Source organism: Echeneis naucrates, chromosome 6 (genome assembly GCF_900963305.1).
Source record: "Echeneis naucrates chromosome 6, fEcheNa1.1, whole genome shotgun sequence".
Classification (NCBI taxonomy): domain Eukaryota; kingdom Metazoa; phylum Chordata; class Actinopteri; order Carangiformes; family Echeneidae; genus Echeneis; species Echeneis naucrates.
Genome location: NC_042516.1, coordinates 2,801,469 through 2,817,766, shown reverse-complemented (window position 1 = coordinate 2,817,766; position 16,298 = coordinate 2,801,469). Strand labels below are relative to the sequence as shown.

The 16,298-nt window shown below is 41.4% G+C and overlaps 1 protein-coding gene across 3 annotated transcripts in view; it reads left to right on the top strand.

Moving 5' to 3' along the window:
* adcy3a (adenylate cyclase 3a) overlaps nucleotides 1-16,298 on the top strand; it is a 53,733-nt gene that overhangs the window by 33,880 nt on the left and 3,555 nt on the right. Inside the window, exons 11-19 of one of the 3 annotated variants that reach the window (XR_003840850.1) lie at nucleotides 6,104-6,265; nucleotides 6,554-6,641; nucleotides 8,344-8,460; nucleotides 8,646-8,941; nucleotides 14,165-14,246; nucleotides 14,619-14,777; nucleotides 14,907-15,051; nucleotides 15,126-15,239; nucleotides 15,371-15,497. Coding sequence is in view for 2 of the 3 variants with exons in the window: in XM_029504259.1 (XP_029360119.1) it covers nucleotides 6,104-6,265; nucleotides 6,554-6,641; nucleotides 8,344-8,460; nucleotides 8,646-8,941; nucleotides 14,165-14,246; nucleotides 14,619-14,777; nucleotides 14,907-15,053; nucleotides 15,126-15,239; nucleotides 15,371-15,497 (1,292 nt within the window). In the remaining variant the exon portion in view is untranslated. Of the gene's footprint in view, nucleotides 1-6,103; nucleotides 6,266-6,553; nucleotides 6,642-8,343; nucleotides 8,497-8,645; nucleotides 8,942-14,164; nucleotides 14,247-14,618; nucleotides 14,778-14,906; nucleotides 15,054-15,125; nucleotides 15,240-15,370; nucleotides 15,498-16,298 lie in introns of those variants that run through there. The other 2 variants (XM_029504259.1, XM_029504260.1) reach the window with 2 other exon arrangements.

The following is a 16,298-nucleotide window of genomic DNA, read 5'->3' as shown; positions in this document are numbered from 1 at the left end:
TGGCAGCGGCGGCAGCCCAGCCAGAACGGGAGCATGAGGTGGCTGCGGCGGCAGCCTGGAGGTCCGCCGCCGTTGTTCCTCCAGTAACTGCAGCGCGGATGACAACCGATCCACTGCTGCCATACATGCCTCATGCATAGCCACCTGGCGGGAGAGCTTGGGATCCAAAAAGTCAAGTTCCGGGAGCTGGGGAACCGCAGGCTGAACGGACAGCCGCACGGTGCCCAGAGCAAGCACCGACTCCGCTGGGCCCATTGGTGGTTGGATCATTCTGTCAGGACTGGGGGGGGGGGGGGGGGCAGAACGCGATGAGCGTGTTGCGGGTAGGACCCAGATGCAGGAGCCGGAAACCCAGGTAGGTGGAAAAAAAGGACTTTACTCAAGAACGGACAGGGCAAAAAAAATCTACAGGGCACGGGCAAGATAACTAGGCAGGGCATGGACAAGGCATGGACAAGGCAACAACACGGTGACCCGACAATGACAACGACACAGCGAAATGACAATGATCCAACAAGGGCAAGACTGAAAACAGGACTTAAATACACAGTGGTAAACAAGACACAGGTGATCCACATCAGGGCAGGGAAGACAATCAACATGGGACACAACCAGGAAGTAACATAACCGGGAACACGAAGGGACCAGGACTACAAAATAAAACAGGAAGTGACATGGACAGAACACTAACACCAGCTTTAACCCAAAACCTGACAGTCATAGAAGAAATCCTTCAAACTGATGGCCGTAGTCATAGTGTTCGTCAGCTGTGTGTTTGTGCCTCAGATTTTTTTGTGTTTCTGTATGTATTTGTATGTCTGTGTGTACCTGAGTATAGGGCTGTAAGTCTGAATATTTGTGTCTCTTTGTATGTGCCTGGCTGCCTGTTTGGGTCCCATAGATGGCGATAGTCAGTGTTCGTCAGCTGTGTGTTTGTGTGTCTGTTTCTGTGTGTGTGTCAGCTGTTTGTGTATCCCTTTGGGTTTGTCTGTGTATGTGTTTCTAAGTATAATTGTTCCTATGAACAGAGCTGTAAATGACTGTCTTTCTGTGTATTTGTATCTGTTTGTGTTTCTGTGTGCGAGTGCATCTGTATATTTGTCTGTGTGAGTCTGTGTCTTTGTGTGTCTGTATATCAGTCTCTGTGTGTGTCTGTGTGTGTCCTGCAGTCTAACATAAATGTCAGTAATAACGGCTGATCAGCAGTCTGATGACTTAATTGACTGCAGCTGTGTGTCTGAGCTTGGATTGCGTCATCCTTCTCAGAAAGCCCATTAGAAAACAGGTTAATTTCTGTCGGCGAGCCTCTCACTCTGAGGCAATTTGTGACAAAACGGTAACTCCTATCTAAAAACCGAGCAGACGCTGAGCGCCTCAACAAGTGTCTGAAGCTGTGTGTGTATTTCAGTGTTTCTAGGATGTAAAATGTGGACAGGGGAGCGAGTTAAAAACTGAAAATGAAAATGAAATGTGAACTCTTCTCCTTCCGGCCAGAAAAAAATACATGGGGAGTAATAGGAGAGAGGAGGGGTGAGCATGTCCTTTAGAGGGGCACAGTTCAAATTTGGTTTGTCCCACAGTGAAAGTAAAGACATTTTTCAAGAGAGGACAAGCATCTCTAGTACTTTGGAGAAAATGAGGCACGTACCTTAAACTATGTAGCCATAAGGGCGAGTTAAAAATAAATTTTTAGAGAATTTTCAGCTCACTCACGCACTCTGAAAATTCCTCCATTCTAACCACCAACATTCCGTGCAATACACACATGGGAAACAGCAGAAATGAGGTGAGACGAACATCACGCTTGAACAATCGCTGTTCGAAAAGTATAAAAGATATCAGAAAGATGAAAACACCACTTGAAAGACAACAAGTTTTCCTCTTTTGATGGTAAAATGGACTGTGTAGCTGGATGTATGCCAAAGTATGAGAGGTTTGAAAAAGGTGAAGATTTTTGAGGATTTTCGTCGTCTCTCATAGGAAATTAATGGAGTTTTTTGGCCACGTTTTTGCCGTTTACGGCGCCAAAATATCGTATTCTACCCAGATATCAGATAGCACACCGATCCCAAATAGGCCCCACATGATTGGCTTTGGTCCTTGGGCTAAATTCAAAGCCCTCCGACAAGAAGAGAATCAAAATTTTACGGAAGAGGAATAATAAAAACCTTATTAATATAAAAAAAAAGAAAAATAAACGCGCAGAATAACAATAGTGACTCTGTTCGGAGCCCGAGTCACTAATAAACGCGCAGGATAACAATAGTGACTCTATGGCTATAGTTATAGAGGCAATAGTGACTGTGAGGAGCCTGAGTCACTAATAAGAGAAAGAGGGGTAACTCACAGAGAGGTAACTTAAACTCTCGGTCAGTTGCCGTAGAAAATGACTCTATGACCCTAACCTGGTCAGGACCAGGTTTTTTTCAATTAACCTCGAGTTTCTCTCTGTCTCCGCCCTCTTTCAGCCACATGCGGTATTTGATTTCCTCATTCATTATGTCAGCCGGTGAGTTTTGACGTAGCATAATTCTGCCATACGTTATTTAAAAAAATTTAAATAAAATCAGTCAGTAGACCTATATAAGAAGTCCATTAGGCGACTTTTTTCACCAACCTGTCATGTCCTTTTGATAACATTCCCATGGATAAAGGTGCAGCATTACTGCGCAGGGAATTAAATATTCTCAGTAAACATTCGCAGTACCCACGTTGTAGGCTAGGGAGGCTCGCCGTAGCCCCGGCATAGCCTGACGTCGAAACCACGCAGTCCCTGTCAGACCGAGAGGGCTGTGATCAGTTTGTTTGCTAGCAACGCATTTCCGGTTCCAGTTCCGTATTTCCAGACCCGTCCCCGCCACTTTTAAACACTGTGCATGGAAGGAGCATGGATCAAGTCGAGGAGCGACTCATTGAGGACGTCAGAAAATATGAGCACTTTTACAACTCCTCAAGCTGGAATTTAAACAAAGAATCGACTAGAGACAACGATAACCATTCATGAAAGGAGCGCAGCCCCCTACCACAGTGGTGGTAATTTGCACCGCAACGAAATGGAAATGGATTGACGGAGATGTTCAAAGAGTTCACGACGACGTCACGCTGGATTGGCTGCTGGGGGGCGAGAAATATGACCCCCATCTTGAACCGGTCATCCTGCTAGTTGCCTAGCAGCAGAAGAAACGAGAAAGATGCCAGACACTGTGCAGTATATTCCTATTCGAATCGGGGGACTATCGAAAACAGTGCCCGTGGGGGTTACTTTAACAAGTAAGATTGAACATTACTATTGGTTGTATTTTGTGAATAGAATATTACTGTACTGTAGTCATGATCAACCAGCGCAATCGTAGCCAGCTAGCTAGGCTATGTTTAGTGCTGATGATGACCCAATTTGGTTTCCCCCCAGTTCCTGTTCCCCTTTACGCTGATTTACAGTTGAGCCATGCGTAGTTGCTATGTACTTAAGGAAGAAACGCAAATAGAAACACAGCTGGGTGTACGGAAAGTGAAATAGAACAAACCGATATGTAGGTTACCGATATGTTATTACATTTAAAAAAAAAATCGAGAATGTTTTTGTTAAACCATTCATTGTCAATCTCTGTGTAAATGTATGCCACAAATGCGCATCCTGGCCATCCAAATTTATTAACTGCCCCCTTGATCCATTCACATCCATTTACTGAACCCCAAATTTTTCCTGAAAGCCTTCCATTATCTTTTATCTCTTGCACAACGTGCCCATGAAATAGGCTATAGGCCTATATAATTAATTCGGTCATTGTGATGATCAACAAGTTAAACTCTTGCATAGACACAATAACAGTTCAATAACAAAGGTTAGCATGTATTTATTAATTCAAATTATAAACCAATCAACAGGCGTGAACTCTGAGCAATAAATTACAAAGGACTGTCACTTTCCGTAGAACCAGTTATTCTGGGTTGGTCCTGTGGGCAGCAATTTTGATGGGAAAGATCAGATTGTCCGACTCAGAGATGGTGCTATTCCATCCATCTTCAGCTTCCCAGTTCACCTCCGAAGAACAGTTATATCATCATAAGGCTATTAGCATTCATAAATGGGAATATTCTATTATCAATCACAGGGCATTGTGAGATACTTATATACTTATATATATATATATATATACATATATATATATATATATATATATATATATGTATATGTATATATGCATGTATGTATATCTATGTGTATATATATATATATATATATATATATATATTCTTTTCAAGTACCGTATTTTTCTATAAGGCGCACTTAAAATTCTTACATTTTCTCAAAAATCGGCAGTGCACCTTATTATCTGGTGCACCTTATGTATGAATTCCTGTTGTGCTTACTGACCTTGAACCAATTTTATGTGGTACACTGCGCTCAAAAATCTGTCAACATTTTTTTGTGCGTCTTTGGTAAGCAACAAAGCCACTCCGATTGATGGATTGTCGGAATAATCCCAGCTGATACAGGGATGTAGTATTAACGTTGCTCCTTGGTTGGATATGGTTTGCAACGTCAGACAACGTTAGATTACTAATAACATAGTGCTGGCAAGCAACCATCATCCAACATTTAGTCAATGTTACCTTACTATATTTAGATGTCATATATGTTTTATCATGCGCCTTATGTATGAAAATAGACCCATTCATTGAAATTGCACCTTATAATGCGGTGCGCCTTATGCTGGCAGTGGCTTTGAAAGGTAATGACTATAAGAAAGGATGTGGGCCATACACCAGTGGTGTCAAAGTGATGTGTGTGAAGTGAAACATCACTCAAACCATGTTCATCCTTCTTTCTACTAGGATCATGGCTATGCCTTGCCTGCTTCTCCTACCGCTCTTAAGACCAGACTCGATGAAGCCTTAGCAAGAGTGGAAAGTCTGGAGCGAGAGAAGGTAGAATGCCATGGCCAGAGAAAAGAGGACAAAGACCACAGTGAAAAGTCTTTTCGGGGATTTGAGGGAAAAGAACCCTGAACTCAGAGTTCAGGGTTAGGCTCAGAGTTTGTTGAACCTCCTTTCTGAAACGAACACCTGATATGGGACAGTTTCGCTCTCTCTCTTTCTCTTTATCTCTCAGACCTGTGAGACCTATGGATGATACTCTTTAGATGATTAATATGTTTTCATTTTCTCTGATATATAACTTCTGTCTATTGTTATATTGTGTTTTGATATATAATGTATTCATATATTGTTTCTTTAACTTATTAAAATAGTTGACTTTACTGCCACTATCTGCTTCTGCATCTCTATATATATTCATATATGTGTGTGTGTTTTGCAAAATACGTGTCATACAACATATATATTATATATATATTATATATCAGAATATTCTATTACTGTTAAGCCCACTATAAATATTATGACATTTGCAGCAAAAAAAAAAAGTCTGAAAATCAGATTAGTATTCAGCGAGTTATAATTGATTAAATGCGCTGACAGTTCATGGCACTTGCCAACAGATTACACTGAGTGGAGTGGGTAACTGGTCTAACTGGTCTATGCGCCTTACAGCACATCAGCGCAAATATCCAGTAGCAGTCGTTGAGGCGTCTACTCTTTATATCTCTATGTCTATGTCAGAAAAATTTGCATTGTCCTGAAATGGCGATTACCCATCTTTGTCATTTTCCCTGGACATAAACTTGTCAGAGCCAGTCTTTGTCATTTTTTGTTTTGTTTTTGTTTTTCTTTACAGCAGCTGAATTTTGTAAATCTCTTTTACTGGTAACTGGGAATACATAAGGAGGACATTAAATTATACAGTTGCACATTAATTCCACAGAATGAACCTCTGGTGTTTACTGAACATCCATCTCACTGTCAATTTGTGCAGTGGAAGTTGAGGGACCCTCCTGCTGCTGCCAAGTGCGCCTGTCCCCTGCGGGATTGTACCTGAATTGTACCTAAATGAATAGGCTACTATTCAAGCAGTTTTCCCACACCATCTCCCTCTCTTTTGCAGCTACAGCCATGTAGATCAACTGAGAGTTTGTTGAACCTTCTTTGTGAAACGGACCCCTGCAGTCCTGATGTAACCACTAGGGTGTTCTTCTGTTGTTAGTTTGAAGGGAAAACACACCAATGGACTGTCCCTGAGGTTTGTGGATCCAGACCTGGAGACTCGCTACTCAGTAGAGAAGGAGAAACAGAGTGGAGCGGCCTTCTGCTGTTCCTGTGTGGTTCTGCTCTTCACCGCAGCCATGGAGGCCCTCATAGACCCATGGTCAGTCTATGAGCCAAGAACAAACATCTCTACGCCTCTTTATCCTGTGTGTGTTTTATTCACATCTCAGTCTGACGCATGCACTAAAGAAAACTTTCCAAGATGATAATCTGTGGATTCTAATTACAAAATGATCCTGTTCATGTAATTGGACTCAACATTTCTATCCATAAATTCGTATGCATAATATCGTAGCTCAGTGGCATGTTTTATTATGTAGTTAATGAGACACAGATGTTCACACAGATTGTTGATTTCTCCCACCATTCCTGTGTTAATGTGGAACAGGCTGATTGCGAATTACATCACCTTTGCAGTGGGAGAATTTCTGCTGCTTATCCTGACCATCTGCTCTCTGGCAGCCATCTTCCCCAGAGTGAGTCTCAGCACCTGCTATCCCTTCACATCTGAGTGTTGTGTTTTCATTACCCGCCAGTGTTTTTGGATGTTCATACTAAAACAAGATCAGTGGGTAGTCTGTATGACTTGGAGGTAGGAAGCCTGAAGTCAGAAAACCAAATTCTTGCTGCTGTGATTCAGCTGACTCATAAAATGTAACTAAATCTAATCAAATCAAATTTATTTATATAGTGCCAAATCATATCAAAGTTCCATAAAGGCATTTTCCATATAGAGCAGGTCTAGACCAACCGTTTATGGAGTTGTTACAGAGACAACATACCCCTCCAAGAGCAAGCACTTGGCAACAGTGGCAAGGAAAAACTTTCTTTAAGAGGCAAAAACCTCAGGCAGAGCTGGCTTTAGGTAGGGCAGCTATCTGCCTTAACTGGTTGGGTTGAGGGAAATATTGGGAGGGCGGGTAGAGAGAGAATTGGAGGCAGTGAGAGCGAGCATGAAGATGGAGAGAGAACAAGAACAGCAGAAGAGAAGATGTGATGGAAAATACAAGCAAAAAATACAGAATCTATTATTTTAAAACCACCATCATTGGTCCAGAAGACTTCATTAGAAACTGACAGTACATATGATGCCATCTGTGATTTTTTCTCTTGTATAAATTTAAAATTCAATTTGTGAACTAAAAAGCACTGGGCTGGAACACATCAATGTGCACAAATGTGCATCTGTGTGTTTGTAGCTTGGATCAATTGCTGTTGATTCCACCTCATTGTGGAAATAAAGAGAATACCAAGAACAGAGATTAACGCGATGAGATAAAACTGTGTTGTAGTTGATGAAATAAGGCCAGACTGAGTGAAATATTCATTAATAGCCATTAAGTATTGATCAGTGTGTGGATAATTGTTCGACTCAAACACAAGAGCTTTAGTTTTTATTTATACTTCTATTCACAGAGCCTTCTCGTGTTATTCTGAACTGTAATGAGGAGCGTAAAAGCTTAATTTATGACAAGAATCAGCTAGTTAAAGAATGTGCTCAATTCAGATGCAACTATAATGCAACGATATATGATGTAGTTATTTCATGAAAATCTCTTTTCTCTTAGTTAGAAGCACTGTTTTAAAACTGAAGTGGACAAAGACTCAATCAAAAGGTCATCCATGGATCTATACAAATATCTACTCATCTTTATCATTAATTACAAAAAAATTAGTCTGTCTTCTTACCAGGCCCTAACAGAGACAAAGAATTTACAATTAAGTGAGCTGATTTGTCAAGACTTTGGTGAAAGAAGCAAAATCTTGAAGGTAAAGTTCAATCAGACCCAAACCTAAGGAGAGATTATTTTCACCACCAGACACCTGATATAAGACATTTTTCCTCTGTTCCAACCACGGGGTGACACTTTCCTTGACAAATGATCAGCAAGTAACCCCACATTAGTTCAGATTTTTCAATATCTGTGTGTGATTAGATTCTTCTCTGAATCAGTAGCTCTTGCAGTTCAGTTGTAGGTATGAGATCAACTTGATAAGATCCGATAAGAGGTTTGAATTAAGATGGATTAGATTAGTTGCTTGGAAACTGGACTTGAATATAATCACAAGTTTATCCTGAACCCATGGAAGTGCCACTTAGACTGAGCAACTGGTTTGAGAACTGGTTTTTACAGGCTGTACTGCGCTCCTACTGACTGTACTGCATGTCTGTGTCAGGTCTTTCCCAAGAAGCTGGTGTTGTTCTCCACCTGGATCGACCACACCCGCTGGGCCCGGAACACCTGGGCCATGGCAGCCATCTTCATCTTGACCATGGCTGACATCATAGACATGGTGAGCTGCTCTCTGCATCAGCCTCTTTATTCTGCTGTCTTAAGTGAGCTGGGTCTTGTGCCTGGAGTATGTGACACACAGTAATCAGAGTCCCAGGACAGGAGCTACACTTCAAGTCTGTTCAGTTTTGTAAAAAATGTTCATGATATACTGATCTCAGGTCTTTGTGTCTCTGCTCTGTCTAGCTAAGTTGTCTGCCTCGAGTCCCAGACTCAGGCAGCACCACTGTGGCACCCCCTTCTTTCTCATCCTCCTCTCAGTCCAACTCTGATGCAACTTCTGATGGTTGCCTTGGAAATCCCAAATATTACAGCTACATTGCTGTGCTGGCTCTGATGGCCACCACCATGCTGGTCCAGGTCAGTCATATGGTCAAGCTCACCCTGATGCTGCTCATCACCGTGGCAACTGGCATTGTGAACGTTTACAGCTGGAGAGAAATATTTGACCGCTATGACATGGCTCGCTTCCAGGACTACAGGTAAGACCAGGAAACCAGGAAGCTGGTGTGACCAAAGTCAAGCAGGAGTCAACAGACCTGGGGCCTGATTTTATAAATCGTGTATGCTGCGTACGTCACTTTCTACGCAAAGGTTGTGATCTATAAAAAAACAGGATTGATGAGAACATGTGTGCACCCCTACGGAAACTTTGGCCCATGCATACGCACAGTTTAGAGGAAAAGGGGAATTTGGAGCCCAGTGCGGTGGTGAACTGAAGTCAGATTGAAGAAATTAAGAGTGGGAAGAACGATTATGTTTTTATTATTGCCCTTCACACATGTAATTTCAACCCATGTCATGTGTTAGAGCCATGTCATCAGCATGATTAATGATGATGATTAATTCAACTGTGTTATTTTGCATTGGACAGAGTAATTGTTTCAGAAACATCTCCTTTGAATCTAACTGAAAATCCATCCATCCATCTTTTCCGTTTCTGGGTCGCAGGGGATGATGGAGCCAATCCCAGCCAACGTACCGGGTACACCCTGTAAGGTCACCAGTTCATTACAGGGCCAACACACAGAGACATACAACCATGCACACTCACACCTACGGTCAATTTAGAGTCATCAGTTAACCTAGAATACCCATGTCTTTGGATGGTGGGAGGAAACCCATGCAGACACAGGGAGAACATGCAAACTCCGCACAGAAAGGACCCAGGGAACCAAACACGCAACCTTCTTATTGTGGGCTGTTCAGCGTTAACCACTGTACTGCCGTAATAACATAATATTTTCCTGTGATACTGTGAACACATAGTCAAATGCCAATTAAATCCCAAGTGTGTAAAACTAAACCAATCTATACTTACAATACTAACAATACTCTATACTTTCCTGTTCTCAGTTCGTCAGCTCTACACTGATGAAAAAAATTATTCTTTGGATCAACTTAAAAAAATATTAGTTTTTCTCAAATTAAATTTATGAGTTGGTTGAAGCATACATTTTGTTTTAATGTAAATACATTTTGTATTTTAAAACAAACCCAAAGAATTGCTTTCATACAAAGTAAAAACATTCTTTTTTTTTCATTTGGATAACCTAATATTTTACATTACAATTATAAATTTTATTTTGGAATAAACCAATTCAATTCCTGTAATTCTGTTACTGATTCAGTACAAAGTTGTTTTTATTGTAACAAATATATTCCATATAAGAGTAGAAACCAGAAACGGATTCACATTAGATAAAACTTAAAAACAGGAAAAATCTCTTCAAAAGACCATTTATTTTTAATGACTGAAATAAGCATCACCTTTAAAATAAAAAATAAATAAAACCTACAATCAGCAGCCAGTAGATTCTGTGTTTTACAAAAAATAAAAACTTGCATGTAAAATAACAAGCTGGTCTTTTCATAATGTTATTTTGTAAACCTTTCAAAACTGTGAACATCAATTTGCATGCACATCTTAACACATGGAATTGGTTGTACTCTTCTTGAGATGCAAGGGAACAGCAATTAAGTATAAAAATAGAGTTTCTAACAGTGTTAATCCTTTCCTATCCTTTGATAAAATTATAAAAATGTATGAATATCATTATTTTGAACGATTAAAAATGCAAGGAAACCAAAAAACTAAACCAAGCATAAACGCAGTTGCTATGTATGCAATTATGAACAAACACAATTCCAGGGATAAAAAGGAACTGTTACTAGTGCTTTTACTGTTCATTCGGAATTTAGCATTGTTCACATTTTCAGTGATATCAGCACCACAATGTTTATACAACAGATTTCACAATTAAAAACAGAACCTGCTGTACCCAAATCATCTTCCTTTGTGCAACCCTTTATTTAAAGCTTGACACTCAGACTGCACACACTGCGTGTCATTTTCTTTGGCTCAATCACCATGAATATTTTCTGCAGTGCATCAAAAGTGTTTTTGAGCTCACTTGGATAGCTCGGGTCGAGAGCATAGATGAGGCCAAATAAGAGGGCACATCCACCTTCAATCATGAGGCCTACGTCACATGGTGGCCTTAATGGATCCTCCTCCTCTCTGATGATAAACACTGCCATCCATAGCAACTATTTTAAGACCTGTGCTCAAAGAGGCATGGATGCTTCTTACTAAGTGTTTCAGCTACATCGCCAAAAATCAGCATCTTTTGGGTATGGTTGATACTTGTAAATCTATTCAGCTACCTTTCTCAAAATGTCTGACACTGTTTTAGAACTCTGTGTCAGTGGTCTCTTGGAGGAGCTATACACTGCATTTCCCTTTTACAACTGGAGCTCGGTGTAGTAGGAGAATGTTGGTATGGGAAATTCTCTTGGCCACATCCGTGTTCTTGCTGAGACAGAGCTGGAGGGTGAGGACAGGAGTTCTGTCTGATTTTTTTTATTATTTTCTGGTAAGATGTAAATTATTTATGTTTACAATTAGTGAAATAGAACAGTAGTCAACTTAAACATCCATGAAAACAATTTCCACAGTGGTTCATTGAGGGACTTACCAACTGTAACCTTTTTAGGAAGAAACCTGTAAACAGAAATGAAAGATTTCGCATTTAGTTTTTTGTTGGGACAGTTAGCATGGTCCATGTCACTACAGACTCCAATTTATTTATCTATACTAGATACTAGATACTAAAGATATAGATGAGAGAAACTCTTCCCTCTTCTGTGGATCCTTTGATACTGGGTCGCATTGAATGAATGACATTGCAATAGCAATGTCTGCAATAGCGTGTCTCCGCTGAGTCCATTCTGGTCAGATTCTTCTGTCAGGTATGTCGGGGTGAGGACTCAGATGCAGGAGCACAGTAGTTTCACTATCCGGACCAGACCAGCAATTCATAAACTGAAAACTCATGCATTTAGTGTAAATACCTCAGACCGCTTTATTGCATGCACCTCCTGATAGACTTCGTTGACACTACGAACAAGCTGGTTTCCCAGAAAGAAGTCAGTGCTCCACGACTGCAGTCGGTATGTTCAACGCCAAACATCCCGGTCCTTGTGTGTGTTGCTGTGTCTGAGCCCTGGTGCGGTCAATATCTTGGTCGGAAAGTGCAGAAATAATGTCAACAACTCAAGTAAATTCCTCTGCTTTACACGCTACATGCTCTGGGTCAGCAAGTCCCGCTTCCACATACTCTGCAAGGTCTAAAATATCTTTGACCAACTCCAGAGAAAGTTGAAGCACATTGTCCATAGCCGCAATGTTTTGAAAGACTTCCGGGCTTCACCAAAGCAATCGATTGGACTCGATTCGCGTTAGCTCCGCCGACTGACTTTGACTTTGAGTTTGACAGATAAAATTAATTCATGAAACACTGCAACAGGACCATGAAATAATTAAATACATAGTGAAATAATTATATATGTAGTTTACATTACACGAACTGGCATTTTAGGGTTATGGTTGATTACACATTTAAATTATTATTGAAATATTTATTTATATATTTCAGGGTTAGGGTTTTTGGTCCTCCATAGGACAGACACATGTCCTCACCCCGTCACAGCGCAGAGGAAACCGTCTTTAATGAGGTCCGTGCCAGTGCGCGGTCAGTGCTGGAGCGCGCCATCGGCCTCTTGAAGTACCGGTGGGCAGGGCAGGCCTTTTTAACATTCCTGTCAAAGTGTGCCGTATTATAAGCGCATGTGGCGTGTTACAAAATGTGTCACATAGGAATGGTATTGCCGACCCCCCAGTATTATGACCCGGAGGCAGAGCCCACTTCGCGCGGGATATGAACTGGGAGCAAGACTCCGACTCCGTCAGGATTTCATGTGGCATTTATAAAGTCAACTAAAGGTTCAATTTTGCACATTGTCTTCTAATATTTCTGCAATTCCAACCATTACATTTCTCATTTTGTCTCAAGTTGTTTATTGCTTGTGTTGCCCCCTTTGTAGCTGCAGGACAGTGTGATGTGAGCATCTGAAAGCTCGCAAGCGTACCAGAATGATGCCAATTATGGATGCGATTTTTGAGTCGGTCGGCGTCAGGTCAGAAGCACTGCCTTGTGAGGACAGCCTCCGCTATGCATCCACCTGTAATGAACGATAAACATTTTATGCATACCATCAGTACCATTCAGGAATAAAAAAAAGGCGTATCTTTTCTATCAGAACACTTTTTTTCTGGCACTGTCCTTATGACGGTCTTCACAGCTGGAGCAACCTGTTGCCACTCACTTTGCTTCCTTTGGTTGGTGATTCCGGTGCTGTGACCTCCAAACAGGATGGTTTATCCACCTCAAGACAAGTGTCTCCACCAGGGGCGTAGCCATCATTTTAGAAGTGAGGGGGACAAATTCTTCAGAGGTTCATTGAGTGATTAATCATCCTCTCGCATTCACTTGCACCTATCCTTAGCAGCTAAAGAACCACATACCCACAAACGGCATAACACCCCACATCTACTCTAACTAGCTAGCTTACAATGTATACTACTTATACAATATACAATATTAAACGTCTCCGTTTTAGCTAAACATTATCTACACCCAATATCATTACTCAACTTATACAGTTTGTTTGGAAAAACTGTCTATATAGTTTTTTGCCTCTTGTCTGGCTTGCTGAGCACGTTTGAAGCACTGCCCAGATCTGAGTAAATCACTACAGCGGTGTTTGTTTGCCGCCTTAGCGCCGCCTGCTCAAGATGTGTCTAAGGTGGCTCGGAGAAAATGTGTTCCCACATGTTAAAAATAAATTAAGTGGTTGTAATGGCTGTAAAAAGTGCGCGGGACAGAGGGCACAGTTACAGGAAGGGCGGGGGACATGCACCCCACGTGCCCCGCGTCCTCTACGCGTATGGTCTTCACTTCCTTTATATTTTTACCTTTTCTTCCTGCATGCGCCAACGTTTCCAACAAAACTCTTGTAGTTGAGTCTTATTTTATATGCAGGCCTTTGCATTGACCATTTATGGTTAAAAATGGGCGTGTACAGGACGTTACATGAAGCCTATACAGGTGAGCACACTTAAAGTCAGTCTGTGATTTATAAAGGAAAATTTGCTTTAAGTGTGCATCCACAGGGTTTTATAAATCTGAATATTTTCTGTTTTATGCAAACATTGGCTTTTGGGCGTATGTACACTTTTAGTAACAATCCTACGCACAGTTTAAGAAATAAGGCCCCTGGTCCAGATCTTAATGTGTTTGATGACAAAAAGTAGCTGCAGTGTTGTTTTCACACACTTGTTGTCAACCTTTCTATTTTTGCAGATCATTCCTGGTTCCCTCCAAGTTCACAATGACCATCATGATCTTCATTATGATGGTTAGCTTCTACTACTTCTCTCGACATGTAAGTTCATGTCTGCTGAGTCAACTGCACATTTGCAGTACACAGAAACATGAGTGTTTCAATTGTGTTCGGAAGCATTCGTACTGCTGCCTGAACATGACAGCACACCCTAGAAACTTTCTGTTTCCTGTCATCAAATGACTCGAACACATTCATGATTCCACAACAGTGTAGCTCTGACAAATCAAATCAAATTTGTTTATATGGTGCCACGTCATAACAGAGTCATTACATCAAACCACTATCATACATACATAACATATCAAGCACTTCTGGACTAAACTTCTTATCGACTAAAAGAAACCCAACAGTTTCCTCCAAGAGCAAGCACTTGTTGACAGTGTTAACGACAGCACCATTCTTTTTCTAAAGGTGGAGAAGCTTGCCCGCACCCTGTTCCTGTGGAAGATTGAGGTCCATGAGCAGAAGGAGAAGGTGTATGAGATGAGGCGATGGAATGAAGCACTGGTGACCAACATGCTTCCTGAGCATGTGGCTCGACACTTCCTGGGTTCCAAAAAAAGGGATGAGGTGAGATCCTCACAGGACTCTATTGTCAGGAGCCTCAGCTGTTTCTCTGAATCTGTAGTTGTGTCTAATAATGCTATCTTGTAGAGTTCATCTGGGTTCCTCAAACCTTCTTAATTCCATATCCTCCAGGAGCTGTACAGTCAGTCCTATGACGAGATTGGAGTCATGTTTGCCTCTATCCCCAACTTCTCTGACTTCTACACAGAGGAAAGCATCAATAATGGAGGCATTGAGTGTCTACGCTTCCTGAATGAGATCATCTCAGATTTTGACAGTGTAAGTTTTACCGTGTGTGAGTTAAAAGTGGTTGAACGTGTGTGCTTGACTTTTGACTTGTGCTCATCTCAGCTGCTGGACGAGCCTCAGTTCCGCTGTATCACAAAAATTAAAACCATTGGGAGCACCTACATGGCAGCATCAGGTGTCACCCCAAATATCAGCAATGGCTACACCTGCGTGAAGGTGAGCTGGCTACCTTGGTTTCAATATGTCTCTGATTAACACTAATCATGATGCAATTCAGAGTCTTTGACTCAACCATGATGATGTGTCAGTGGTAATGATGATGGTTTCCTTTGGTTTTTGTCTGACAGAAGGAGGAGCAGTCAGACAGGGAGCGCTGGCAGCACCTTGCAGATCTGGCAGACTTCGCCCTGGCCATGAAGGTCACACTCATGAACATCAACTACCAGTCATTCAACAACTTCATGTTGCGCATTGGTATGTGCTGACCCTGGTAAAGCATGTTAACCAACTTGTCCAATCGATAAAACTATTAACAGCTACTGTCCCTCCACAAATGTAAATTTATTTCAAATGTATTTTTATAGAGCACATTTTTTCATGAAACTGATATTCAAAGCCCACCTCGCTGTCATTTAGCATCATTAGAAATAAGGTGCGCTACTTTATTAATACTTGAAACTTTTGTCCCCAACATGCAGTTAGCTGTAAACATCATGGAATAGGGTTGAATGTGAGTGTGTGAGTGTGAGTATGAGTGGAGAGGGGGCGCAGTCCATTAACAATCCTCACAGCTTGTCAGAAAAAGCTGTCTAGCATCCTGTGCATCCTGCAGCTGATGCTGCTGTACCTGGTACGAGATGGCAAGAGGGATAATATTCCATGAGAGGGTTGGTAAGGGTCCTCAGTGATGGGGATGGCCTTATGAATGCAACTCTGGTGATATATTTTGGATGGGAAACCAGTGATCTTGGCACCTGCTTTCCCAACCCTGTTTAGCTGTCATTGGTGATAGGCCCTGCATCTTAGTAACCAGGAAGTGAATCTGTAAGTTATGCTACCTTCCATGCAACCTGTAATTCGTGTTTTTCCCAACTGTAACTTGTGAAAGTGCACTGGAACGGCAGTCGAACTCGTAACTTCCCACTCATGAACTTGTACCTACTCGATGTATTACGAGTTACGACTTGCGACATCAGATCGCTTCCTAAACAATATGGCAGCTTCCATGGATGCGGTGGTACTGCGCGTGACACACAGACTTTAGAACAATGTAAA